At 50.0% G+C, this 25,659-nt stretch overlaps 2 protein-coding genes across 3 annotated transcripts; both read right to left on the minus strand.

Annotated features, from left to right (window-relative positions):
* Nucleotides 1–132: 132 nt before the first annotated feature.
* Nucleotides 133–13,918, minus strand: LOC147226158 (occludin). The gene is made up of 9 exons (XM_086161548.1): nt 13,654–13,918; nt 10,403–11,000; nt 8,707–8,898; nt 8,100–8,267; nt 4,377–4,540; nt 3,218–3,436; nt 2,340–2,511; nt 1,665–1,706; nt 133–1,507 (listed from the first exon to the last, which is right to left on the minus strand). The coding sequence occupies exons 2-9, from the start codon at nt 10,979–10,981 to the stop codon at nt 1,406–1,408; spliced, it is 1,638 nt and encodes a 545-aa protein (XP_086017674.1). The 5' UTR covers nt 10,982–11,000; nt 13,654–13,918; the 3' UTR covers nt 133–1,405.
* A 2,103-nt stretch (nt 13,919–16,021) lies between these two features.
* Nucleotides 16,022–25,396, minus strand: mfsd12b (major facilitator superfamily domain containing 12b). Of its 2 annotated transcripts, none has more exons than XM_086161126.1 (9): nt 24,563–25,396; nt 23,326–23,536; nt 20,975–21,095; nt 20,705–20,887; nt 20,369–20,461; nt 20,191–20,283; nt 19,456–19,629; nt 19,053–19,147; nt 16,022–16,788 (listed from the first exon to the last, which is right to left on the minus strand). In XM_086161126.1, exons 1-9 carry the CDS (start codon nt 24,846–24,848, stop codon nt 16,632–16,634), a joined length of 1,413 nt encoding a protein of 470 aa, XP_086017252.1. In that variant the 5' UTR covers nt 24,849–25,396; the 3' UTR covers nt 16,022–16,631. The 2 variants fall into 2 exon arrangements, with proteins under 2 accessions (XP_086017252.1, XP_086017253.1); XM_086161127.1 differs by lacking the exon at nt 16,022–16,788 and adding an exon at nt 18,634–18,783 and having other exon boundaries at nt 24,563–25,392.
* Nucleotides 25,397–25,659: the final 263 nt, after the last annotated feature.

The following is a 25,659-nucleotide window of genomic DNA, read 5'->3' on the forward strand; positions in this document are numbered from 1 at the left end:
ACGCCTGCCTCCCGGTTGCCGCCTGGAGAGACAAAAAGTGTTTTCTGATCCTGACTATGATTCTCGCAGCGAGGCTGAAGCGCCGCCTCAACGCTGTCGTCCCGATGCAGGAGCCTGGTTTAAATTAGATTGTAGAATTAGAAGTGTTTATTATTCATTGAATTGAACACTTTGTAGATGTTATAGCACATGGAAGTACAGTTATAAAAAAAAAAAAAAGATTCATGACAGCAACAAAGAAAATAAATTCGTACAAAAATAAATGGCTCGCAAATGGTCAGTCAGTGATAACTTTTCTCGTAAAAAATACAAATATTATGACAGGCGTGGCAAATCAAAGGATTCCCGCAAATTTAAAACGTACATAAAGTCCCCGGGTTTAGCAAAATAAAGAGTCATTTGAAATTCACCGCTTGAAATAGAACCCGCAGACGATGTTTTTCATCGGCCGGGAAAGAATCTGATGAAAATAACAGCTTAGCTTACGGTGAGTCGGTCACCAACAGTCTCTTCTGGGTGGATTTCTGTTTTCTGAAAATGCATAAATAAAATTGCATGGCTTCACCACATTAATGGCCACTTAGACACAAAACAAGCCATTTGGCTACTTTTTACTATCCAAGAAAAGCAGGTGACAAAGGCCGGCCATGGAAAAGATTGACGCGGAAAATGTGATTCTTTTCTTTTGGGACAAAACGTGTAAAAATGGGAGTGAAGACGTGCACGTGACATAAAGAGAGGCGGTTATAGATACGTATGTACAACATGACGATGCTCTACACGGCGATCTAAGCGTGGCTGGTCGCCGTGCGGAGACGTGGCGGTCTAAAGGAGGGGTTCACTTTGACACTGAAATGGACGACGAACGGCGAAGCCGAGATTGAGGCGAACGACGGGGTTCGTCGGCGGCAAAGTTAGCGCCGCGCAAAAAGGGAACGATCGCGCAAACAATCCCCGGCGTCTCGCGTGACACGTTTCGAATGTTCTGTACGACGCCGCTCTTATCCACAGCTGTTATCTGCGCAGATAAAACAGAAACCGGCAAGCTAGGGAACAAACACGACCATGGAAAAATTTAAAAAACACGCTTATCAGAGATGACTGAGATCGTGTGACTTTAAAACGACCCTTTTGTGACGCCACGTGTTCAGATCCCGTCCTCGGAGACGCCAGACGGGGGACGACGCCGCCGCCGCCGCCGCGTCTCTCGTCCGGCTTACAAATGGAATCACAGAGAACCAACAAAAGTCATTTCAATTAATACCCGGGGCGTCTCCCCCCCGTGTGCGCACGTGCTCGTGCACATCCAGTGAGAGCGGGCGACGCCTCGCGCTACTTTGGTCGTCTCACGGAAGCGTTGGAGTGCAATTCGACGGGTGTCGGCGGCGCCCGGGGCCGGACGGATCTACGAGTGGTTCTTGTCGTAGTCCTTCACCATGCGCTTGATGTGGAACAGTTTGTGTCTCAGCCTCCGACACTCTTTCTTCTTGGCCTGATAGCTCGCCGTCTGCCGGGCGGAAAGATCGCGGTTCATGTTAGCACGCGGCCATCGCAAACATCAAACACAAGACAAGCTCCGCATCCAAATGGATCGTGTCGCCGGGCGCAAAATAAAATGCCGCCGATGTTTGTGCGAGACGGAACGTAAGACACCAAATCCTGACCTGCTTCAAGTCCTTCAGCTGGTTGTATTCCTCTGCCACAACCTGAGGAGACACAAGGAAGACAAATCTGAATCCTCTCTTTCCATAAAGTGTCGGGCTCCTGCCGAAAATTTCCAAATGCGCTCGAATCGAATGTATTGTTTTCGCTCCCGTCTCTGATTATTCGGATCCATTTCCCGATGGTTTCCCGCAACCGCATCCTTGTTTGGTCCGACGTGGGAAACTTCACCGACGGTCTTGGTGCCGCTCAGGAGGTTCCTCACAAATGTGACATCAGTTCTTGCTTTTAAAGCACATTTATTTGTTTTTTTGTCCAGACCAGTTCACTGCTCGCATACTGAACCTTCCTGTTTATCTCGAGGGAATTTCTCGCAGATCTTATTGCTTTTTTCCAACGACCATTTATTGCTTATTTTAAATCAGAGAGCGTTGCTGAGGAGTACTGTTTTTTTCTTCTCTTTTTCAAACAAGTGAATTTACCAAAAAAAAGGGAAAGAAATGAAAGACGTGACAGGATCTTTTGAGAAAAGTAGGACAAACCGTCCGATGACAGCGCACGCGGTCGATCGGCGCTCGATGGTACGATTTGTTAAAAGCGTCTGTGAACGTCCATGTTTTACTCTGATGAACCGTCTCGCTAATGTTTTCTTATTTGTCTCTGCTTGCTGGTCTCACCTGGTATTTAGCGGAGGCGTCGTCCAGCGTGTCCAGCTGCCGGCTGAGTTTGTTGATCTGATCGTTAATGTCGTCCATCTCCGCACACAAACGCTTGTACTCTCTTAGGTCGCCGTCAAATTCCCTCTTGTAGTCCTGGCGCTGCAGATCCGACGTTATCTCGGGATACACGCTGAGGCAGGATGAGGGGCGACAAAATAACAAACGGTTTGTACGAATCCAGAATGAGTTCAAGGTGGATTCAAAACTGCAAAGTCAGAGGTAAAATCACTCCATGTTCCCGCGCGATAAAAACAAAAACAAGAGGAGGCGAAAGAGGCGCTTTCGGCAACGGAGCGGTTTACTCGGAACTCGCCGAGGCTATTTGGCGAAGTCCGGCCGCCGGTCCGACACCGACTTCTTGGCTCTGAAAACCCCATGAATTTATTTTTGTCCGGTTTTGTACCTTTGGCCCAATTCTCTCGTGCCCGAGTACAACCGTTGTGGAACGGCATGCCTCAGGAGATTAACTAATCTCCTGGACAGAGCGGGGAATACACTAAATGTTGCCTTTTCCATTTGTAACCGCCAGCAAAACTGAAAATAAAGAATCCATTTGCACGGCTGTGTATTTATTTCTGTGTTTGCTACACTCCGCCGTCCGGAACCGGCGCGCCAAAGTGTATTTTACCGGAAACAATGTCGCTCTCACGCAAGGTTGATTTTCTGGGCTTACAGTTATTTACACAAATCTGAGAATTAAGGTCTCATCCCGAGGGAACAGCAATATTTGTCTGCAATCTCCATGATGCGCTCTTGGCCGAGGACGTTTCCACGTAATCCGGACAGTGTGCCGGCGGCGCGGGGATAAAGTCCGAGGGCGGAGGCTTACTTCTCACCTCTCCCACTCTTCCACGTCCAGTTCGTTCCCGGTCTCCCCCCCGGTGGTGTACTCCGTCTCGTACTGGGACTCGTCCATGTCGGGGTTCCGTCGCCGCCTCTTGCCCCTGTTGGCGGAGGGTTTGCGTCCCCCGCCCGTCTCCTCCGAGGGGCTGGAGCTGGTCCTCCGGTCCGGGGAGAAGATCTCTGACGGACGGCTGGTCGCTCGCTCCGAGTATCTGAGGGGCGGCAACGTAAAGTCCGGCTATGTTACGGACGCCGCGCGCAAAATCACACAATAATCCAAAAACGGTGCGGCGACGGCCTCCGTTTCCATTTGCTGAAGTAAAGAGGACGTGAGGAAACGCTACTGCTGCTTCTTCTCCTCCCGTTTTGGTCTTTCCCCTTCAGGGGTCGCCACGGCAGATCCACCTCCTCCATCCGCCCAACTCTCCCGATCCAACCGCCTTCCCGACTGCTGGTCTGTTATTAATTGCAGCTCAACACATTTACAGCCGCTGGGATTCAAGATCAACAAATATAATAGTCGCCTATGAAAACACAAAAAATAGACGCACGTAGTAACATTAACCTTAAAAACCTTGGTTGTGAAAAACAAAAACACGTTGTCCTTTAAATGAATAACTTTAAATGAGCCCCTCAGCGAGCGCTCTCCAATAATTGGAAGAGGAAGTGCTTTCAGTGTCGCAGGGTTGCGAGGATTTGTAAAGGAAACTGTTGATATGGCACCTTGATGCGAGGACGGCGCGGCGCCAGCGTTATCAGGAGAACACAAGGTGCAACAAACCTGCGTTCATTGAGCGAATAAAAGCGGCGAAGCGACATTTGGACTTTGCATGACGTCGAAGGTCACCGAGGGGAAAAAAATACCGTTTTTATGTTACCCGTTTTTTTTTTGATCCGCAGAGAACTAATGTCATTTAGCATGACGCGCGCACGTCTCGCTTTTAAGAACCTAACGCCTTCTTAGAAAAATTCAATGAACGCGAGGGGAAAAAACAAGGCAGAGTTAATCCGGCGAGGGCTCAAAGGTCACATACAAAGCTCTATCCTGCGGGCGGGGCAATATGTTTTCGGAAGGTTTTAAAAAACGAGGCGGCGATTAGAAATTGCTTTTGCGAGTCACAGACAGATTTGGATTTTGGAGTTTGCACCCACTCGTTGTCCGCGGCCGCGTCCCCGTTGAAGGAGCCGCCGTCCGCCTTGGCCGCGGGGCAGGAAATGACGCTGTTGGCCGAGGCGTCCGGCAACCCGCCCCCTTTCTCTGACACCAGCAGAGTCGGGGCGTCCTGAACACTGCGGCTTTCCTCCACATTGTTCACCTACAGCGGCAGGAAAAAAACAGGAAGAGCATAAACAAACAACGGCCAAAAGGTAGCGCCGCTCCCTCTCCGACGGACATCTTCCTTGACCAACCGCAGCGCTGCGGTCATTACAGTACAGACGACGGCGCCGACGTTAAAGCGCTTGAGGTGAGCCGGACCCGGACCCGGACCCAGATCCGGAGCTGGACCCGGACCCGGACCCGGATCCGGATCCTTAACCTGCTGCCCGGAAAGATCTGCGGGAGTCAAACGAAGGATGACTCATCATTCCAACCCATTACTAAACGAGATAGAAACTACTTTGGATGACAACACAATACTTCTGATGGCTTCTCGTTTATTAAATGTTAGGGTTTTATTTCCTTAATCTGTAAAAAAAAACAGAACCTGAAAGCTCAAAGGCCCGCCGGGCCCCCAGGAGGAGGTCACCCAGAGAAACAAACAATCACATCCCTTTGATGCACACCTGGGGGGAAATGTGGCGCTGCTGTGTGTCTTCACACACAAGCTGACGGCGTCCGTCACGTAAACACACGGCGGACGCGTTCGCCTGGATCCGGATCTCGGAGTCCTTCCTGTGAGCTCGGAGAACCCGCGGCGAGGGAATTCCCCACATACGGAGCTCGGGGGCGGTTACCGCTTCCACGGTCACTTTATCAATCATTAGATTCCTTCTGTTGGACATGGAAACAAAACACCGGCTCTTGTTCTTCTCTTCTATCTGGACACGATGCTGCCGTTGAAATTGAAAATGCACGCGGTCACGTCCGCAAAACCCAGCAGGAAGGCATAAATGCTTATTAGCGTCTTTTCAAAACCGACCAAAAAACGTCTACGGAGCGGTTTAATGTCGATTTACACTTAGAAAGATGGGAAACTCCCAAGCCGGCTTCTTCGACAGACAATATTTTAAAAGGCCTCGGAAAGAAGCGGCGGAGGCAAATGTCAGCCAAGCCCAGAAAAACAACAATCGGAGAGAGCGTGGAGGCATCTGGACGGCGCTCAAGGTCCTTCACCGCGGGAGGATCTTGTTTGAAGAGGCCGATTCATGCGAGAATCCCAATAATGAGACGCTCGGCGCCGGAGAAGCAAAGCAACAAAAGGAGAAAACCGAAGCGCCGCACGGGGACGAGAGCCGCGGACGAAAGGAAGCACAAGAGAGGGAGGCGTGCAGGAGCCGTGAAACTCGTGAACCGGAGTGACGAGGACTGAAACGATTGACCCGGGATGTCAGAACTCAAGGACGAGCAGATGAAGAAGCCAGAAAGAAAGACAGAAAGAGAGAAAGGTATAAGAACTATACTGGGATTTGACTGTTTGCATTCAAAGACGTAGTCTTAAAAAAAACCTGATATTTCCATCTGAAAACCTCCGCGAGCCTCGAGCTTCTAATTACTTGGCATTTAAACACGATTTCAATTAAAGCTCAATATCCAGAGGAAGAAGTGGGATGTGTTCAGCGGTGGCGGCAGAATCATAATGAAGCAAAAGATCACCTTTGCATTCTGATCTTTATTCTAATTAGAACGTCGGCCGTGACGGAAAGGACGGCCGCAGCAAAGAGGCGACCAGGCGGGCGCCTCCTCCGGCCGGGAACCTTTCTCCTGACGCTTTCCTTCATTCGCCTTCATACTTGATGCACCGCAGAGCGCTTTCAATCCGCTCTCTGACGGCGCTCAGCAAAGAGCTGCTCTTCAGAAAACAGGACTCGCGTTCCTGGACGGAGAACCGGCCCGGGCTCACCAAAGATAAGCATTAACCGACTATATACAAAGACCGAAGGGACGGAAGACGGAAAGTCTCTGACGTCAAAAACGCTCTTAATCGAGTTTTGACTTTGACTCCGATTTTTCTCCGAGGCTGAAATCCTCCACATTTTTGTGTCTCGACCCGCGGATAAAATGTGAGGAGAAATGGCCGCGTTCGATGTAAGGTTTCAGTGTGTGTGTAAGGAAGCAGCTCCGGCAGCCGCCGCCGCCGCGCGTCTCCACGTGCAGCTCGGGAGGAACCGCCCACGAGCCCCACGAGCCCGACCGGCCCGATGAGCTCATGAGGCACAAACAATGCAGCCCCGCCATGAATCGGCTGAATGAGGCCGGCGCGCGAGGTCACCGTCAGGAGCCGAGGCTCCCCGAGCTGGACCGGCTGGACCGGCTGGACCGGCACGGACGGCGGCCTGCGGATCTCGCGGGTTAAAAACTGACGCGGGTCAAGGGGGGGGCGATGAGCGACGGCGAGCAAAGATGACGAGCGAACTCGACTCGAGCGCTGAAGATGCTGCGTGGAGACAACAAGCGTCCTGACGGCAAAGCAAAATCTGCACGCTTTACGCGACTCGAACTCGACGGCGAACGGCTTGAACCAACAGCAAAAACCAAACTCATATCTTTGATTCCGGACGTATTAAGTTTTCCTTTTTCAGGCCTGGAGTCGCACGCTGCCTTTCCAGAGCGCTATTTGCAAAGGAATGTGTCCGGATCGTGAATCGTCTCCACGCGGCGGCGGCGGCGGCGTGCAGGACATCACCGACCCCGCGGTGAATCTGATGAGATCAGCGAGTGTGTCCCCCCTCATCCACACAAGCGTTACTCATAAGATGGACCCGGGCTTGTCTCTTCCACTCCGGCCCGCTCTCGTGACCGACCTCTGCGGACGCCATGCCAGGCGATGACTTAACGCTCAAACACAATCAATTCTATATGATCAGATGCGACCGCGACCGCGACCCCGTTTGGCGCCGCTTGAGATGCGCCGCCTCTCACGGCTGCGCCGCTACTTTTCTGTTTAACCGTTTCACGGCGGTGAGAAGACGGGCGCCATTTGAAAAGCGGAAGGTCGGGTCAATGAGCAACTCCCACGAAAGTTGTTGATGTAGGTAAACCCGAGGCGGGTTGGGTTTCTCTCTAGAAACCACCCGCCCGCTCACTATCTCCAGCGGTTAAACATTAATCCCAGTGAAACCGGGCATTCGGCCGCCAGCAAACAATCTCTGATTTGTATCTGCCCCGAGCGGCGACACGACGCCTCAGCTGGGAGTCGCTGCCACTGATTCTCTTTCCTGCGGGTCATAAACAGAGACCGTCGTATTTATTATTCATTAGCTTCGTTAATGACAGCTTTTGGACTCTTAAGCCGGAGCGTTGGAACCCGGGGGCGTGACGTCGGCGGCTGTCCGGTTCGGGACGGATGACATCAAACACCTATTTACCTTCTCTGAATTTTGCAAATTGATCGGAAACGAATTTGCCGCCTGGCAACGAGTCGCAGTTTGACTGCAGATGCGAAAATATATGTCATTTATTTTATCTGCGGATTTTATAACATGCCGAACAAAACCAAAAAACCCAACCGGGCTCTGTGTCGTCGAGCAGAACATCTAATCCTCCGGGCCGACGCCGAACTCCGTCCACGTCTCCCCGGGTGGATTTAAACTCTCTAACCTTTTGATTTGACTGCGAGCTGTGCAGCCAAAGAGGCCAACATTTCATTTTTCTTTGTCAATCCCACATAAACCCGGCCTTATTAAAACAGTAAGTGGCGTCCCGGTGTTTCTCACCCACTCCTCCACATCCCTGCCCTCCGAGGCCTTTCCTCCGACCAGCGGCTCGTCCCAGTAGATGTTGGGTTTTCCGTAGCGCCAGATCTTCCCTCTTGTTTTGAACGCAAAGAAAGCGGCGACTCCCAGAGCGACAACAACCAGGAATCCACACACCATGGCAACTCCCTGGTGCGAGGAACATGCGGGGAACATGCGGGGATGGAACCAAGAAAAAGAACAAGAAGGAGAGACATTAGAATACAACAAATATCAGCTCTTTGTGACAAACGCTGAAACGACGTCTCGATATTAATAAGCGTACACGACGACGGCGAGTTCACCCAAACATTTAGTTTTTCCCGACACATGAGGGTAAAACATGTTCATGAATGAACTGATAAATAACAGTAAATGTGACAGAAATGAAGTGAAACTGAGAACGCCGGAGGAGAAACGATGACCGTTTCTGGCGTTATTCAAACCGCTGTTAATCCGTATTATGACACATTGGAAATGAGAGTCGAGAAAAAGAGGCAATGAGATCGCAAACTCTTGAGATGTTTGAGAAGGTCAATATGAATGATCTCTAATAACGGGGAGAGTTTTTTTGGAAATCTGGACAAACCTCCTGGGGGTCCACGAAGCAGTAGTGGTAGAGGTACTGGTTGTACATGGGGAAGCCTCCCACTCCGCCCATCTGTGAGTAGCTGGTCTGATAGAGGCTCTGGCACATCATGAGCATGGGGTTGTACATCATACCGGAGGATCCCTGGGCCATGGGGTTCACGCCCACGATATAAACGATGTTAATAATGCCCTGGAAAACAGACACGGCCGGAACATCAACACGGACCGCCACGTGTTGTCAGGCGACGCCGGCCACGTCCTCCCGGATGGACCGGCGGCGGTCGACGTCCACGACGCGCAGGATTATGTCGCCTCTCGTCGGCTCGCCGGTCAGAGAGTCAAATTCTACCGGCATCGTCGACGCGGTCATGTTTACACAGCGGAGGACGGCACACTTTACCACATCGCTGCATCTGCGACTGTTTCTACAAATAAAGATTAACAGGTGACCTTGATATATATACACTGCTCAAAAAAATAAAGGGAACACTTAAAAAACACATCCTAGATCTAAATGAATGAAATATTCTTATGAAATACTTTGCTCTTTACACAGTTGAATGTGCTGACAACAAAATCACACAAAAATGATCAATGGAAATCAATTGTATCAACCCATGGAGGTCTGGATTAGGAATCACACTCCAAATTAAAGTGTAAAAACAAACTCCAGGCTGATCCAACTTTGATGTAATGTCCTTAAAACAAGTCAAAATGAATCTGTGTTGCTTCCTGAGTGGACACTATGATTTCACACAAGTGGGATTGACTCGGAGTTACATTGTGTTGTTCAAGTGTTCCCTTTATTTTTTTGAGCAGTATATATATATATATATATATATACATATATTGCTGAGCGAAGAGCACGGGAGCAGGTTGGAAGAAAAGCACAGGAATGTTGTTTTCGTGCCTGAGGAGGCTCTCGGTCGCTCGGGTCACGGCGAATTCTTGTCGAAATCTTCCGGTCGCGGCGACTGGAGAGAGAAATCCAACCAGAGTGATATTACTTTGGGGGTTTTTCTGAACGATCGGGGTTTTTTAACTCTGCAGATAAAGTCAAATCGGGTGAAGAAGCTTCACATGGACCTCCTGGAAGAGCCCAGGATATAAGAGCAGGTGCAATGAGTCCATCAACAAGGGTGCGGGATGAGAAGGTCCAAATCTATTACAACAACACCGAAGCCTCTGCAGAGAGTAAGTCCGCTCACACACTTTGACGGACGCCGCCCAAAATCAATAATAACGTGAGACCACGGATCTGGGAGAATCTCAAAACGGCAAAAGCACTCAAAGTATCTTGTTCTTTTTATTCGAACTGTTCGAATTGAGATCTGTGTCATATTCTCAATTTCTTTTGGCGGTTACGGTTAAAAAGAAGCATGTTTTAGCACACGTCTCCCTCCGTGCTCGACGACCTCGCCTAACGCTGACCTCGGATCAAACTGCAACACACACGACGCCAATATTGTAAAATAATATATTGGCATAGAGGAAGACGCTGCTGCGACCTGTATACCTAAAATCTGCTTTTTGACGGATTTATTGGCCGATATGAAGAGACGTTACGGTGTTTACGTTTATTGTTCCGGTTTGCCGAAACGGCAAAAACCCATGGCTGATCTGCGGCTTTTAAATAGAAGCGGCCGTTGAATTTGGGAGTGTGAGCAAAGGGCGATGTTTTGCGCGACACTCACCTGCAGGACGGCCATGATGACACTGGTGACCAGCAGAGCCAGAAAGAACTTCCTGCTGCGGACGGCGTCGGATTTGGAGAACGTGGCGATGAAGAAGGCCAGCGCCGAGACGAAGTTGATGGCTGCCATGGCGATCATCGCCGTTTTGGCCGAGTAGGGCGAAATGTAGGAGCCGTAGTAGTTGCTTCCGTAGCTTCCGTAACCGCCGTAGCCCCCGTATCCTGACCCGTAGCTCCCCATGCCGTAGCCGCCTCCGAAGCCCATGCCGGTCCCGTAATAACCCGTCCCCATGCCGTACTGGAACTCCCACATGAGCGTGGAGGCCACGCAGGCGAAAATCCCCAAGCACAGCACCAACACCACGCCCAGCATGGCCTTGACGATGCCGGGAGGCGACAGCCACTTGTAGAAGTGCTGGGGTCGGTCCTCCACGTAGTAGGATCCCGGCGGCGGCGGGTACGCGTTGTAATCACTCTGAGGAGCTTGGAAGCTGCCCGGCGCTCCGTAGCCATTGTTGGACGGCGGCGTGAAGGGAGGACTGTAGACGGGCGGACTCTCGAAGTGCTGCCGGTCAAACATGGCTCGAAAATGTCAAGCGCTGTGAACAACGAAACACAGGAAACAAGGAGGCACGTTTTGCGCGTGGGCTTTGAAAGCAGCCTGGAGGTAAACGGGTGAAAATGAAATAGGAAATCTCGGCGGCCCTAAAACGAGTGACGCTACATAGAGATTCGGAGAAGGAGGGCGAGACCGTCTTTGGTCGTGAGGCCTCGTGAGAAAAGGGTGTAAATGTTTCACGGTTGTCAGGGAGTAGGATTTTTCAAGGTGCGGGGAGGGATTCTTGTGCAACGTCTCAATCTAGAGCACAAAATGTATCACCTGCTTTATGAGCGGGAGAAAAAAAAAAGGGAGGACTGAGCGGCTGCTCGAGGCCGAGCCGAGACGTCAGTACCAGGGCTCTGAGGAGCCAAACAATACTTTCATTTTTGCCTCTTCAGTATCACTCCGGCCCACGCTCGGCCCGCACTTTGAACACATCACATCCTGCCCTGGGGTTGGCTGGTTTTTTTTTTTTCTTTTTGTTTTCTTTTAGAAATCTTACAACGTTACAAAAGGGTAAAACTTAACAATACCCATTCTTATTGCCAGAGCCAACCGGGAGAATGCAGAGCAAGTGGAAAGGCATGTAAACAACAGGCAAAAGTTACAATATGGGAGAAAAACAAAGTGAAAGTATCACATCCTTGCTCCCAAAGAGCAGAAACACAAGAACACTTTCCTGACAAATGAATTGCGAAACAGTTTTTCATAAATGATAAGTAAATAAATTCAGATATTTAAGAGTGTTCTGCACAGAGTCCTGTCTGACTGTTACATCCGTACAGAGAGCGACAAAAATGATAATGATTTGATCTCCGTCTCGCTTCCGTTCGGTCATTTCGGCGGAATCCCAAGAGGACAAACTGTCTGTTCGGCCTTTTGGTGTCGGAGACGTTCGGAGGAACCGTCTCCGGCAGCGCCTTCGGCCCGGAGTAATAACTCTTCCGTCTCTATGGAGCTCCGGCTGACGCCGCAGACGAGGTCTGGCCTCGGAGCCTCCGTCCCCGACACCTTCCCATTATTCCCTTCCCCGTTCCTCCACATCCTTCATCCCCCGCTACAAATCTCCGCTCCCTCTCCCGTTCCTTCCCCTCCCTCCCTGTTTCTTTGCCTTTGTTGCCGGAGCAGGAGGGGCATCGGGCCGGGCTGCTCGTCACAAGAACGGCGTTGCCATGGAGTCGGAGTATTTCCCAAAAAAAAAAAAAAAAAAGGGGAGAGAGCGAGAGAGCGGGAGAAGAAGAAGAACCTTGGGGCCGCCGTCCAGGGAGGACCAAACAACAGCAGCTCTGTGCTCGTGGTGAAGCGGGAGGACAGGTGGACGCCGGCTGCCGATCCAGAGGCTGAACCCTCCACAATGGGGCTTTTAGCAGCTTCCACTGCCACACAACTGTGAGCGCTGCCGTTCAAAGGCTCCATATTCACACCCAATTTTGTTCCGACGCTCAGAACGCATCGACGAATCCACAAACTGAGGCTTGCTAGCGCGCGATCACACTCACCTAAGGAAACCCAGTGTAAATGTGCACGTGAAAGCAAGATGTGAGTTAAATGGCTGAATTACTTGAGTGAAAATAGAAACAGCCTGTTGGTTTTCATCACCAGTCTTCAAAAAAAAATAACATCACGGAGAGCGCATGTGTGTGTGTGTGTGTGTGTGTGTGTGTGTGTGAGAGACAGGGCAGAAGCAATACTCCAAGTAGCGGTTGTACAGCGGCATTTGTTTGGTTTTCACCATCGTGACGGCGGCGCCGGGCCGGTCAGACGCCCACCAGATGCAGCCGGAGCTCCACAACAACACTGAGACTCTTTCGTCTGCCGCGGATCTGGAATTCCAGTCATACGGTCACATGTCTCGCTCGTGTCAAAAACAATTAGCCCTCCGGTCGGCGCAGGCCAGGACCCGCCAGCACCGGCGGGGGTCGACATCTATTTCCTTCCAAGAAGGTGATCTCCTGACCTGGGAGCAGACAAGACACCGCAGGGACGAACGCCGTTCCAGCTGCCACCAGGAGATCTTTCAAGAGGCTGATATTATCATCATCATCACTATTATTATTATTATTATTAGGCCGTGCGCGTCGCAGGTAGCTCAGGTGAACCCGCTGAGACTTAAAACGCATATGTAAAATAAACGTTTAAATCTAATTTCTGCATTCATGACACTTTGACTCCTCAGGTGCAGACGTGCAGGAGAAAACAAGGATTCTAACATTAGCAGATTGTTATCTTGCAGACTTTATGGGACCATTGAGATGAACACTCCCTCGGTAAACAGCGACTGAAGGAATTGCTTTGTTTGTACAGTGCAGGGGGTCAGACTCCAACCGGGGACTTTAATAAACACCAAATGGGGACGCCGGATTTACCGTCGGATGCTGTTTATCGTGTTCCCGTCTCGTTCTTATTGTCAGTATTTCTTCGACCGGGTCTGTATTTTGTTAGTGCAGAAACCGCCAAAGACACCTGAAACCCCGGTGACCTCCAACCTGGAGATAAGGCTCCCACCTGGCGGGGTTACACGCGACACAAAAAAAAATAGGTTTGTTTGTTCCCTTTTTCCTCTTCAGAAAACCTCAACCGAAAGCACTTAAAGGGTTGTTTATTCCTATAAAAAAAGAAATGTTGAAGGCAGCAGAAGGGCAGCGTGTTACCTGGAGCGATGCGATGCGAAGCGGCGGGTCGCGGCGCCTCCCGTCCTCCTTCCTGCGCAAACTTACAACAACTTCGAAACCAGCGAAAAACAAGCTTTGGAGAAAATCTCTTGTCCGCGGGTTCAAGTGACACTCGAGCTTTTCAGGTGAAAAGTAGGAGTCGTTTCGATTTTTTCCTCTTTCGATCCCCCGGAGGTCAGTGCCGGCGGACGGACGCGGCGGTGCGTCCGCTCGGATCGCAGAGCAACTGCTTTGTCCGCCGCTGAGCGGCGACGAGGCAACACACACACACACACACACACACACACACACACACACACACACACACACACACACACACACACACACACACACACACACACACACACACACACACACACACACACACACACACACACACACACACACACACACACACACACACACGGCCGCTAGGAGGCGGTCTTTGACCCCCGCAGGCTCTGGGCCACCGGACAGGTTTGGTCAATGTTTTGGGATTAAACATCGCAGAAAGATTTTTATATTCTATATAATCCCATTTTATATGATCCAATTTGAAAGATGTCGCTTTAGCCATGTTACTGTCCATTGGATGTTTGTAGGTGACATTGTGGTCTGTAGTGAGGGCAGGGAACAGGAGTCACCATTTGTGAACAGCAGGACGGATTCATGCCAAAGAAAGAGTACTGCAGATGCAGTATTTGCTTTAAGAGTGCTGGTAAAGAAGTACGGAGAAGGTCGGAGGGAGCCATGGTGTGCCTTCGTAGACCGAGGAAAAGCAAATGACCGCCCGCCAAGAGAGGAAATATGGTAGGTTGTGTGGACGTCCGGAGCGGCAGAAAAGTATGTTAGATGGGTGCAGGACATGTATGCTCGATGTGAGACTGTGGTGAGGTGTGACACGGAAGATCAAGGTGGAGGGGGGACTTCATCAGAGGTCAGTTCTGAGCACCTTCTTGTTTGCAGTGGTGATGGACAGGCGGACGGATGACTGGAATCTCCATGATGATCGCAGCAGATGACATTGTGATCTGGAGTGAGAGCGCTGAACATCTAGAGAGGTGGAGGTATGCTTGGGAAAGGAGGGGAATGAAAGTCGCAGCGAGACAGAATATGGGTGTGAATGAGAGGAACCCGGGTGGAACGCTGAGGTTCCAGGGAGCGGAGATCAAGAAGGCGGAGGATTTCAAGGACTTCGGGCAGCAAAGGAGAGTGTGGAGAAGAGGTGAAGAGACGGGTTCAAGCAGTTGGAACGGCTGGAGAAGTGTCAGGGGTACCAAGAGGTAGAAGACTATCGTCCAGATGGAAAGGAAAGCTGGAGGCGATCAGTCCATCAGAGGGACGGCACAGAGTCCGTGATTCGGTGAGAAGGTCACAGAAGCCGGCCTGAGGTGGTTGGCTCGTGGACAGAGGAAGGACGCTGGGGTTGCAGCAGCCGGGCAGGAGGACAAGAGGAAGACCAAAGATTGACAGATGTGGTGTGAGAGGCCATGAGGAGGATACAGAGGACAGGGTTACAGGAAGGAGGTGGATCGCCGTGGCGACCCCTGAGGGAGCGGCCCAAAGGAGAAGCGGTATTATTGTCTTTCTAGCCACTGCCTGCATGAGCTCAGGCCCGTCTTGACCGAACACAACCGAAACTTTGAGCATCTCCTGTTTAATGAGACATGGTGTTGCTTGTGAACATCGTGGTTAAGTGATTCTGAGCTTCTCTGCAGGCCAGGACGCTCATCCTGCGGTCATGTGGGGTTTCATGCTGTCACTGGGCGAGTCGGGCTCTCCTTCATTCTGCTTACAGGCATCACAAAAGTATCTTGTCACTGCCCATCACCTCCTTCTCCACCTGCCACTCTCATCTGAGCAACATTTATCTTTTATAATATATTCACACATTCTCCAGGACACCTTCCTTAGTAGCAATTTATCTTTACCACCCACATCATCTTCAACGTCCACATTGTTTCCACATTCCCTGCACGAGGCGTTTCTTTGCTTTCTTTCTATATCTTAATATTTTCTCTTCTCCATGGTCTTTGACTATTTCCCATCTATATCCTTATTTGCAAATTCTTTGATTACGACCATCTGCATACAACTCCAGGTCTCTGATGAACCTCCTGCCGCATGTTTTGAATTGTGTGCTGAACCGGAGAACCGGGTGAGTCCCACGCAGACGTTACGGTCAACGCACACTCACCTTCAAAACTCTGGACAAGAAAACCAGCTGCGTGTTTTGTTTCCGCCAGACTTTCAGAGCAACTTTTCATCGTAGTTTGTTTGCAGCTTTACGGTCGGTTGTTGAGTATCAGAGACTTTCATGCACGTGAAGTTTAGATGAATAGCGTGATTGATAGACTCAAACAGGGTGTTTGGAAGAGACACTAGAAATTTATGTAAGAAACAGCCACACAAATAATGACAGACTTGTTGTGTAAACACTGAGGCTTTTACCCAAAAAAGGAATTGATATGATTAAGGAACAAAAGGATTTGCACTTGTCATGTAAACATTTTGCCCGTTTCCTGCTCATAAAATAAAACATGACGTATCCTGAAGATTTAGCAGCAGTGACCAGGCAGGAGGGGATTCTCTCAAGTCTCTCTCGCACACACACACACACACACACACACACACACACACACACACACACACACACACACACACACACACACACACACACACACACACACACACACACACACACACACACACACACACACACACACACACACACACACACAATTGCACACTGTCGGAAATCGTTTTCGATCCCTGCTGAATCCAACGCCCTGACTTCCCTAACCGTACTGGGCGGATGTTCATCAACTTCCATGCTGGTTTCTTACTTACATTGCTCGGAATAAAAAATATGAAAATATACTTGGCTAGGTTATAAAACAATTACAAAAAGTCCTTTATATATCAGCAAGAACTAATTCTACTTCTTAATGATTCCTACGTGCAGAAATCCGGCAGATTCACCGAGGATCCCTTTGCTCCCTTATTTTCCTGATCTTGACCGGCCAGATGAAAAAGGTGAGGAGGGCGACGGCGGCGGCCAGCGCCACGCCGCCGGTCACGGCCACCATGACGTCGTGGTAAAACCAAACGCAGTCCGGGCAGCAGGCCTCCGTGCTGAGGACCGGAAACAAGACATAGATGAGACCTCGTTGCAAAAAAGGCAGGCTGATGGTGGTATTTTGGTTTTCATTTCAATAAGAGTAAGAAAAGCATGCGATGTCTGGGGGAAGGAAGGAAGGAAGGAAGGAAGGAAGGAAGGAAGGAAGGAAGGAAGGAGGGAAGAACGGGTGTTGAAGGAGGGTAGAGAAGGAGAAGGAAATCTGGGCTGGTCTGTTCCTGCGGTCGCCTCCGTGTCCAGCAGGTGGCGCTGCTGTTCGCTTTCATGAGCTGCAGAAAACTCCCCCCCCTTCATTTTCCATGGACTTCAGGCACATTTCTACCAAACACCTGCTTCTCATGGTTGACGTTCATGCAAATGCAAAACCTATCTGGGAAAAAAAAAATTTCAGGAAATGAAAAAAACGCTTCATTTGATTATGGTCTTTGTTAAAGATATTCAAGAATATTCTTTTGTTCACTGACTATAGATCTATGTTGTCATTTGAAAATACATAGCATCTATTTTTACCACTGACAATGCAGATAAGTGTTTTTTCCTATTCTTTCTGCTTCATTGTGCACATAGGAGTTTTGTCATGTGACATTTATGTCAAAAGAAAGAGCGGGATTATCTTCCCATTTCTCAACATTCAATGCAAAAACCCAAAATCGAAAAATTTGAAGATAGGAGGTTTTGCATTCCAGCCTTTGATATCATTTGACCTTGGAGGAGCCCGATGTTTCAGAAGTAAGAAAAATCTTTTATCAAGAGCGTTTACATTTTTGATTCGCGATTCTCGCCGTACCGTTTTAAACTTCTCCGAATCGGAATACTCTAAGTATTCCGATTTCGTTGAAAGCCGCTCCTGCTACAGTCGAGTGGGGAGAAATCAAATAAAATAGCAAAAGATAAAAATAAAACTGTAACAATCAAAATAAATTAAAATAAAGGTATGTAAAAATATATACAAAGTATATACGTATAACGTCTAGTATGATACTTAACCCAACTACCTGTTAGTTAACCTACTTGTAACCAAACGCCGTCCGCTCTCTGCCGTCCCAGTTAAAATGTCCTCATCGTGGGACGATTCAAGGTGCTTTCTTACGGGTTTGTTTCCTCTAACAAATGTCAAAATAAAGATCTACAAGAATCAGTTGTTCGAACGGAGGGCCGTCACATGGACAGAACCCGTCAGCAGCGTCACGTTCAAAGATCGTCGTTTTATCGGCGAGCGACAAATGACAAAAATGTCACGCGGGTTTTATGTTTCGGGTCATCGGACACCACGGCCGGAAAAGAGTTTTTATTGGCAAAGCCAAAGATGATGTTTTACAGCTCCGGCCTCGGTCACTGATAGTCAGTGTCGATATGACGCACGGTGCATCGCTCACACAGCAACGGACAGTAAAGGCCTTTTATTTTATCTTTTCTGGTTTTATTGGAAGCACGAGACGAGAATGAGGCCGTCTGGATCAGCTCTGCTGTGCGGCCTCGGGGGTCAGCGCTAATTCAGGACAGCAACTCAAAGTGTCTCCGCAACAACGGCCGTGTTGCAAGAAAACAAGACATAACAAGAGTTTAAAGGTCACTTTGACATATGCTGACCCAAGTTGAAGCAACAAGTTGCCTTTTCCACGCAGCTTCGCGACTTTGTGCCGCCGTGCTAAAGTGGAGCGGCCGCAGAGCGACCGCAGGAACGCGCCATCGCCCTCCATCGTCGCCAGTTTGACAAGCAAATGAATAAAAGATTGTCCGACTCATGGTGTTTTGTTTACAGGGGATCGTTTTCAATGTCACTTTATCAATAACGTATCACAAGGGAAAGTCATGCAAAACGGAACGCTATCAGTTCGGCCCTTAATGCGGAAATCTGCACCATTCAGCAGGATTAATCTCGTCAAATAACAGATAACGGGCCTTTTCCTTTGAGACGTCCCTTTCTTTCTTAAGTGTGACGTGAGAAGAGTGACAGAGGGTTTCTTCATGTGGATGTTTTGAAGCTGCCACTGATAAGAAGCAAAGAGAAATAAGACCAACTGAGACGCAGCAAAAAGTCAGACGTACAAGTACAACAACCCGGTTTGTATATTGTTAAAGACAAATCTCAAAGCACGTGCGCTGCAATCCGATGTCTGCAAACGAACGACAAACAAACGTAGTCATGTGCGTTGCTCCGACCGGACCTCCACACAACGGACTAAGGAAGGGTTTCTGGACGGATCCGCCGTCTCACGGCTTCCTTCAGGCAGAATCAGATCCCTGAAAAGCGACTCACCTGCAGGGTCTGACGCTCTGGATGAGGATGACGCCCACGCCGTTCGCCACCTTGTCCGTGAAACTCATCGAGCCGTAAACAAACGCTCCGCTTTGCTGCAAAACCAGACAAAATAAATATCAATATCATCATCAGAAGTACCTACTTTGTCCGGGCGAGATTCAACGTCGGCGTGTGTTTATTTAAAAACAAATGAATTAAATGACAATAAATAAAAACCGAAAATACATTTTAAAAGATATATGAGGCGACGAGCAGGGAGTCAGAGTCGGGGGTCTGATATCGTCTTCGAAATCCCCGTTTCTTTCGCGCGACTTTTCAAAGGTCCGGTCTCGTCCCTCTGGCGGGTCGCCTTCATTTTCCCTTTGACATCTGATGGGACGGACGTGCCGTCTCCGCCTACCGTCTGCTCCCCGATGAGGTTGGCCGTCATGGACAGAGACATGACCAGGATGACGGCCGAACCGGCTCCCAGCAGCACCGCCGCCCCGTAGACGCTGTCCGCTGCCACTTTTTTGTCCATGATCACCCAGACGGCGAAGGCAAACACCAGCAGGAGGCCCACCAGATACATTATCTGCAACAACACCTGTGATTCACTCACTGCAACCGCAACCTATTTTCTGGAATGTGGAGAAGATTCACTTTAACTCTTTTTCACATCGCATACTGATATCATTCTTACGGAACACGGACGGCACCATAAACCTTTCCAAGCGGAAAGACCCAACCTCAACCCCCCCCTTCTGCAATATGACCATTACGTCTCTCCGGAGAAAAGGCAGTTCGGGAGATGTTTCAGGATTTAATCATTTAAATCGTCTCTTAAAAAAGTACGACGACGGCAATCTTTAACTGCGGCCGAGTGTATTCAGCTGATTTAAACCCGCTTTGCTTCTCAAACCCGATACAGACGAGTGTGTGTCGCCATAAAGCGAGGGCTCGGAGCCGTGAATCACCTTTACCGGAGCGACTCCGCGGGAATCGGCTGAGTCGGACGGTCGCCGCTCGTCCGCGGGGAACACGCCGTCTCTGGGCTACGGGCACAAACGGTGCCGACGGGTCGTACCCACGTACAGGACGCCGTCTTTTTTCCCCGTCAAGTCCTAAATGAGACCGGACGCCGTCAGGAACTCACATTAATGCCCACGAGCTTGAGGACCGGCTTCGTGACCAGAGAACTCAGGAAGCCGCTGACGTACATCACCAGCGGGATGGTGGCGATGAAGTTCTGAGCGAGAGAGAAAGAAAGAGAAGCTGGAGTATTAAAATGCAACGCAGCAGATTCTGCAGGGCGGTATGAGCTGGCGAGTCACCTTTGGCAGCATCAGAGAGTTGGTGAGGTAAAGGGAGATGTAGGCCTGGGACAGGTTCACGATCAGCCTGGTGCACATGTACAGGAAGGCCACCTGGCGCAGAAGTTAAAGAAACAGAGCAAAACCCTAAACCAGTCACATCAGGATACAGGGATCACGTTGGCTTGCTGAGCCGGATTCCCGTTCTTACTTTGTGCGTAAATTCATTTTGAGCAAAATTCACCAGAGCGAACGAACGCAGGTAGGAAGCGAAACGCAACACAGCGACGCTCTGGTCACCAAGAGGTGACTCCAAAGTAGCGGAGAAGAGGCCAGGGTTTGCTACGAAGGAGTTACCTGGTAGAAGGACGGCTCTTTCAGCCAGTGTTTCCACTGGAAGACGGGAGCCTGCAGAGGTTCCTGAGAGGACGAGGAGGAAAGAAGCTTCTCCGTCTCTGTTCCCGGCACGTTCTCCCTGGTGCCCACGTGGAATATGAAGGAGAACAGCGCCCCGATGCCCAGCACCGTCAGGGCCAGGGTCTGGCGGAGAGCCGGGACGACCGCAGTGAACAAACAAAAGGGGGATTCGCTAAATGGGCTAAAGTTCTCCGCCATCCCGGCTCTTACCCTGAACACGGGGACGTCTCCGGGACCCAGACTGTCCGTGACGGCGGCGTCGTGCTGGAAGTGGAAGAGCAGCCAGGCCAGCGCGTACACCGTGATGTTGGCCACAACCGTGAAGGCGTACCTACCCAGACCCAAGGGAATGAGATCGTCCGACGGTTAAATTCTAGCTAGGATTTCTGGACGGGATTTTACCATCTAAATGGGATTACTTGATGCCAATTTGGTATGTTTATTCATTTATTTATCATCATCTTTTCCAATAAATGTACCTGTTTTCAGAATTAGCCACCTGTATATAAGCAAGTCATAAGCTAGCATTGATATAGAGTTTTTGGACAATTAGCCGCTACGTTTTTCACACGTCTTGAACACCGTGGCTTAAACAACGATGCGGCTAATTTATGAATTTTAGGGCTGCCGAGCTTCGCGCCGCCAAAACATTTATCCCCGTCACATCGGACGTGTGAAATGAGTGTGAAATTTTGAGGCCGTTCAACTCTGACACCGAAGAAGACGACTTTGACGGTTTTGGCGTGCAGGAGGAAGCCCGAGAGAGCGATCGGCTAGCCGGTGCGGCTTATAATGAGGTGCGCTTAATAGTCCAGAAATGACTGTATTCATCTTTTTCATCGTCCGTGTTACAGCCACGGCTTGGATAAAAGCATTTCCAGTACCTATTTGTGGATGCTGCTGCTATGGAATTCATTTAAAGTAAAATAAAAATGGTTCTATGAAATATCTTTGTGTAGATACCTCGTGCTACATCGTGGACGCCTGCGGCTTATAGACAAGAACAGCCTAATGACGGTGTCTTGAGCTCAGAAATGATGGATTTCAAGGCCACATAATCAACTGCATTTTGAGACCTTTCACAAACAACCCAACTACAAACTCAGGATATTTGTGTTGCACATCTACCGGGCGTTTTCCCCGGTCCATCCAGAGTCCTGGATGAGTCAGAATTGAAAGGCAGCTTCTGAACATTTTGCCGGTTGTTCACGCCTACAAGCACTAAAATACTCTGACTGATGACATTATCCTGTGACTGAGACGGTCCTAAAGCAGGCAGCGTCGGGTTGCTTCCTCTGTGTCCAGCTCTTTGTTACGAGAAAAGAAAACGGACGCTTTACAAATGTAGCGGTTAGCTCGATAATATTAGCGGAGTCGTGGTCGCTCGTTGAACGCCGCGCTGCCGAGAGCATGTGATTGTTTGGCCTTGAAGGTAAGGATGTAAAGTAGCCGGGTGTGAGCGGGGAACGCCCGGCCGGCGGGGCTTCGCCTGGCCTTCGCCTGGCCTTCAGAGATGTTTGCTGCTTCGCTCGCGGCCGCATTGCCTGTTGAAGTCTGCTAAAATAGATTAGGAAACCCTTTGCGTCTTATGGCTCGTCATTTCATTTTCTTTCCCCTTCTCACCTGTACGGCGCTCTGATCCAAAGTGTTCCATATGGATATTTATTATTATTATCATCACAGAAACTTGGAGCATCATAATCCAAAGTACAAATCATCTGCGCACAGAGAGGATTCATCAAATATGTCCTGTTCTACTGGACAGACATTGGTAATAAAGGATTCTGCATAACTGGCCGTTCCTTTTTATAGCTATATCAGTGCTAACAGTGGAATTACACGTACTACAGGCTTACGAAATATTACTGCTACCCTCTTAAACATATCTTTTACTGCGGGCGTGCTGCTGGTACTCCTTCAGCCGTAATTCTGTTAAAATCTGTTTAAATACGTCTTAAACGGAAGTTACATAACACAATAAGTGACTTACTGGAGATGCACTGAGTTTTAAGGTCGAACTGAGTCAAGTGCCTCTTTCTGCTGCACTCTGCAAATTCAAAAGATACCAAGCCGTGTCCAAACGGGCCGACCGGCTCTCAGAACCTCCACATACATTCGGGTTTAGACGGGAAGTTCTACGAGGGTTTAATCTACGCTGAAATCTGAAGGTGGTTTCGGGAGAGAAATCCCGTTTGCGCCGATAATCGGCCAAATAACGTGAGTGACGTCGAGGAGCGCTCCGGCCGCATTAACCTCTAAAACTTTAAGCACTTGGACGGGAAATGGTATTCGGTGGAAATAAGGCTTTAAAACTCGTAGTGCTTGGGTAGTAAAAAGCACCGAAGCGTGACGGGCTCGGCCACGAGCGAGCAGGAAGTTGGCTTCGGGTTGAGTTTTTTGGCCGCGGATCGAGCGGGTCGCCGCGCTTAACCGGGCCGGCGGCGGCCGATGAAAGGTCGTCTTAAAAACGGGGAAATCCTTTATAAAAGGTGCCGCCGTCGAACATTCGCGTCCAACGCACGCGGTAAAATCACCCCGTTTATGGTCTGACCGCCGCTCACCTGAAGGCGGTGAGCTCCACCTTGGCGCTCTCGCTGGACACCAGCTCGGGGATGAGCGAGAGGTGCGAGATCTGCGTGGACGCCCAGCCGAACTGGAAGAGGATGACGAAGGGCGAGAAGTAGACCATCTGCGCCCACTGCGGCGTGCTGTCCGAGCACGCCAGGCACGGGATGAAGATGAAGGGGAAGGACACCAGGACGCAGAGGGTGCCTGGGGAGAGGACGGGAAACGGGGTCACGACCCGGCGGCTCCGCGGACGGAAAACGTCCGTTTTTGTGTGTGACGCCGACTTTGCGCTTTGCGAGCCATTAAAACATGATTTGCTTCTCGCTGGATTGGAGAATTTGAAAAGAAATCGGCATAGACAATTCAGTGACAATCCGGTGCTTTTGGATTTGCTAAAATAAAGATAAACCACCATTTTTTTGTGAAGTTGCGCCTATGAATTGAAATGCAAAAAAAAAAAAAAAAATAGTGCTAATAGAGATATATAATCATCTTCATCAAAAACTCATTTACAATCCAGTGGGTTTTGATTAACCGGACTTATTAAATGAAAGGAAATCACAACTTCCTTGTTTAAATAGTATGTATAAATTCAAATCTCTCGAAATTTAGTTGTAATAAATATATAATCGTCAATATTAGCAACTCATTTACAATTCGGAGCTTTTGGATCAACTGGATATTTAAGAAATGAAGGTAAAGCACAACATCCCTGTGAGATGATGGTTCATAAAAATTGAAATGCAAAAAAAAAAAAAAAAAGTTGGAATAAAGATTTATTCAGCAAGAAACGACTCACTGAGAATCAACTGAGAAGCGATACAAGAGAAGCATCTTGTACTGGCAAGTGTTATTTGCACTCCCTATGTCCTCTATTGTTAGTCGCTTTGGACAAAATCGTCTGCCAAATGTAACGTAACTGATTTTGGATGGACTCGAAATTCAATAAAAAAATAAAATGAAGGTAAACCGCATCTTGAAATTCTTCTAAATGTAAAATATTATTCTTGATAAGTGGAATCCCAGGTAGTCGCTCCGCATGAGGGACCCGCAGTCACATGAAGACCATCCTGAGTCCCTCACACGGATCTGCTTCTCCACTGACGATCAGATGGAGGGTCGAGATGTTGTGCAGAGCTTCCCTTGACGTCCCCGGTGGACGGCGTCCCCGGCCCCGGCCCCGGTCCCGGCCCCGGTCCCCCCCCCCGGCCCCGGCCGCCCCTCACTCACCCAGGAGGTGCCAGCTCTTCCTCCTGCCGGTGTTGCAGCATCCTGCCGTCCCGTCCGACTCGTAGCCGACCAGCGGCGTGCAGATCCCGTCCGCCACCTGGCCGACGAGCAGCAGCACGCCGGCGTAGCTGCTCCGGAAGCCGAGCACGGAGTGCAGGAACACCAGCAGGTAAGTGAACCACATGGACGCGCACAGGTCGTTCAGAAAGTGTCCGGCGGCGAAGCACAGCCGCCTGCAGAGCGGCAGGGAGCGGCCGGCGGCGGCGGCGGCGGCGGGACGCTCCATGGCTGCCCGCCTCGCCTCGCCCGGGGACGGAAAATCCCTTAGTTCACCGATGCAGAGCCGTCCTTCCCGGCGCAGAAACACGCACGAACACACGTCTGCGCATCCCGGGGGGAATCACTCCGCACGCACGGTTACGATCATAATAAACGCGGCCGCGGCGCCGCGTCTGCACGCCGCCCGGCCCAGCTGACCGCCTCCACTTCCGGGATCCGAGCCGACACCGTGGCGTCCGACCGGCCGCGCACGACGAGCCAAGACGCGCGGAGGACGATAAAGGAACTCGTGAGACGACGAAGACGACGACTGACCCCGACCGGTTCCCGTTTTCCTCGGGATAACGCGCGGCTCGGACACGGAAGTCACTTCGGGGCCCGAAAGCACCTCCTCCTCTGCGCCCACGACCACGTACACGATCACGACCACACCCACGGGGTCGCGTTCCAGCCGCAGGACGCAGGAGGAGGGGGGGGGGACCCGGCTTCTTTTAGATTGCAATACAAAAGGCCCATCAAACAGTGAGAGGAGTCTGCAGGGCTGCACCCCCCAACAAAAACAAACACACACACACACACACACACACACACACACGGCTGATCCATGACTCGACAGAAATCAGCAAAGATAAACAGCTGTGCCTGACTCGTCTGTCTAACCAGAGTTGGCTGAGCTGTTGAATAACGATGTGCCTGTAAATGTGTTTCTCTGGAAAATGAAAAGTGTGTCACCTGAAGCAGTGCACTTAAAACTTGATTCTGAGTCAGTCTGGCTGCTTATCTTCTTCTTTCTGTCAACACCTCGCGCCTGATTGAGT

The sequence above is a fragment of the Fistularia commersonii genome, chromosome 16 (genome assembly GCF_037954325.1).
Source record: "Fistularia commersonii isolate RoL2024-O1a breed Wild chromosome 16, RoL_Fcom_v1.0, whole genome shotgun sequence".
NCBI classification, from domain to species: Eukaryota; Metazoa; Chordata; class Actinopteri; order Syngnathiformes; family Fistulariidae; genus Fistularia; species Fistularia commersonii.

Coding starts and splice junctions, on each gene's coding strand:
- mfsd12b (XM_086161126.1), bottom strand. CDS start 24,848: ATGGAGCGTCCCGCCGCCGCCGCCGCCGCCGGCCGCTCCCTGCCGCTC. Junction 20,462..20,704: donor AAGAGCCGTCCTTCTACCAG/GTAACTCCTTCG, acceptor CTTCTGCGCCAG/GTGGCCTTCCTGTACATGTG. Junction 19,630..20,190: donor TCAAGCTCGTGGGCATTAAT/GTGAGTTCCTGA, acceptor GTGTTGTTGCAG/ATAATGTATCTGGTGGGCCT.
- LOC147226158 (XM_086161548.1), bottom strand. CDS start 10,981: ATGTTTGACCGGCAGCACTTCGAGAGTCCGCCCGTCTACAGTCCTCCC. Junction 3,437..4,376: donor GACGCGGCCGCGGACAACGA/GTGGGTGCAAAC, acceptor GCCGCCCCTCAG/ATACTCGGAGCGAGCGACCA. Junction 2,512..3,217: donor GACGTGGAAGAGTGGGAGAG/GTGAGAAGTAAG, acceptor ATCCTGCCTCAG/CGTGTATCCCGAGATAACGT.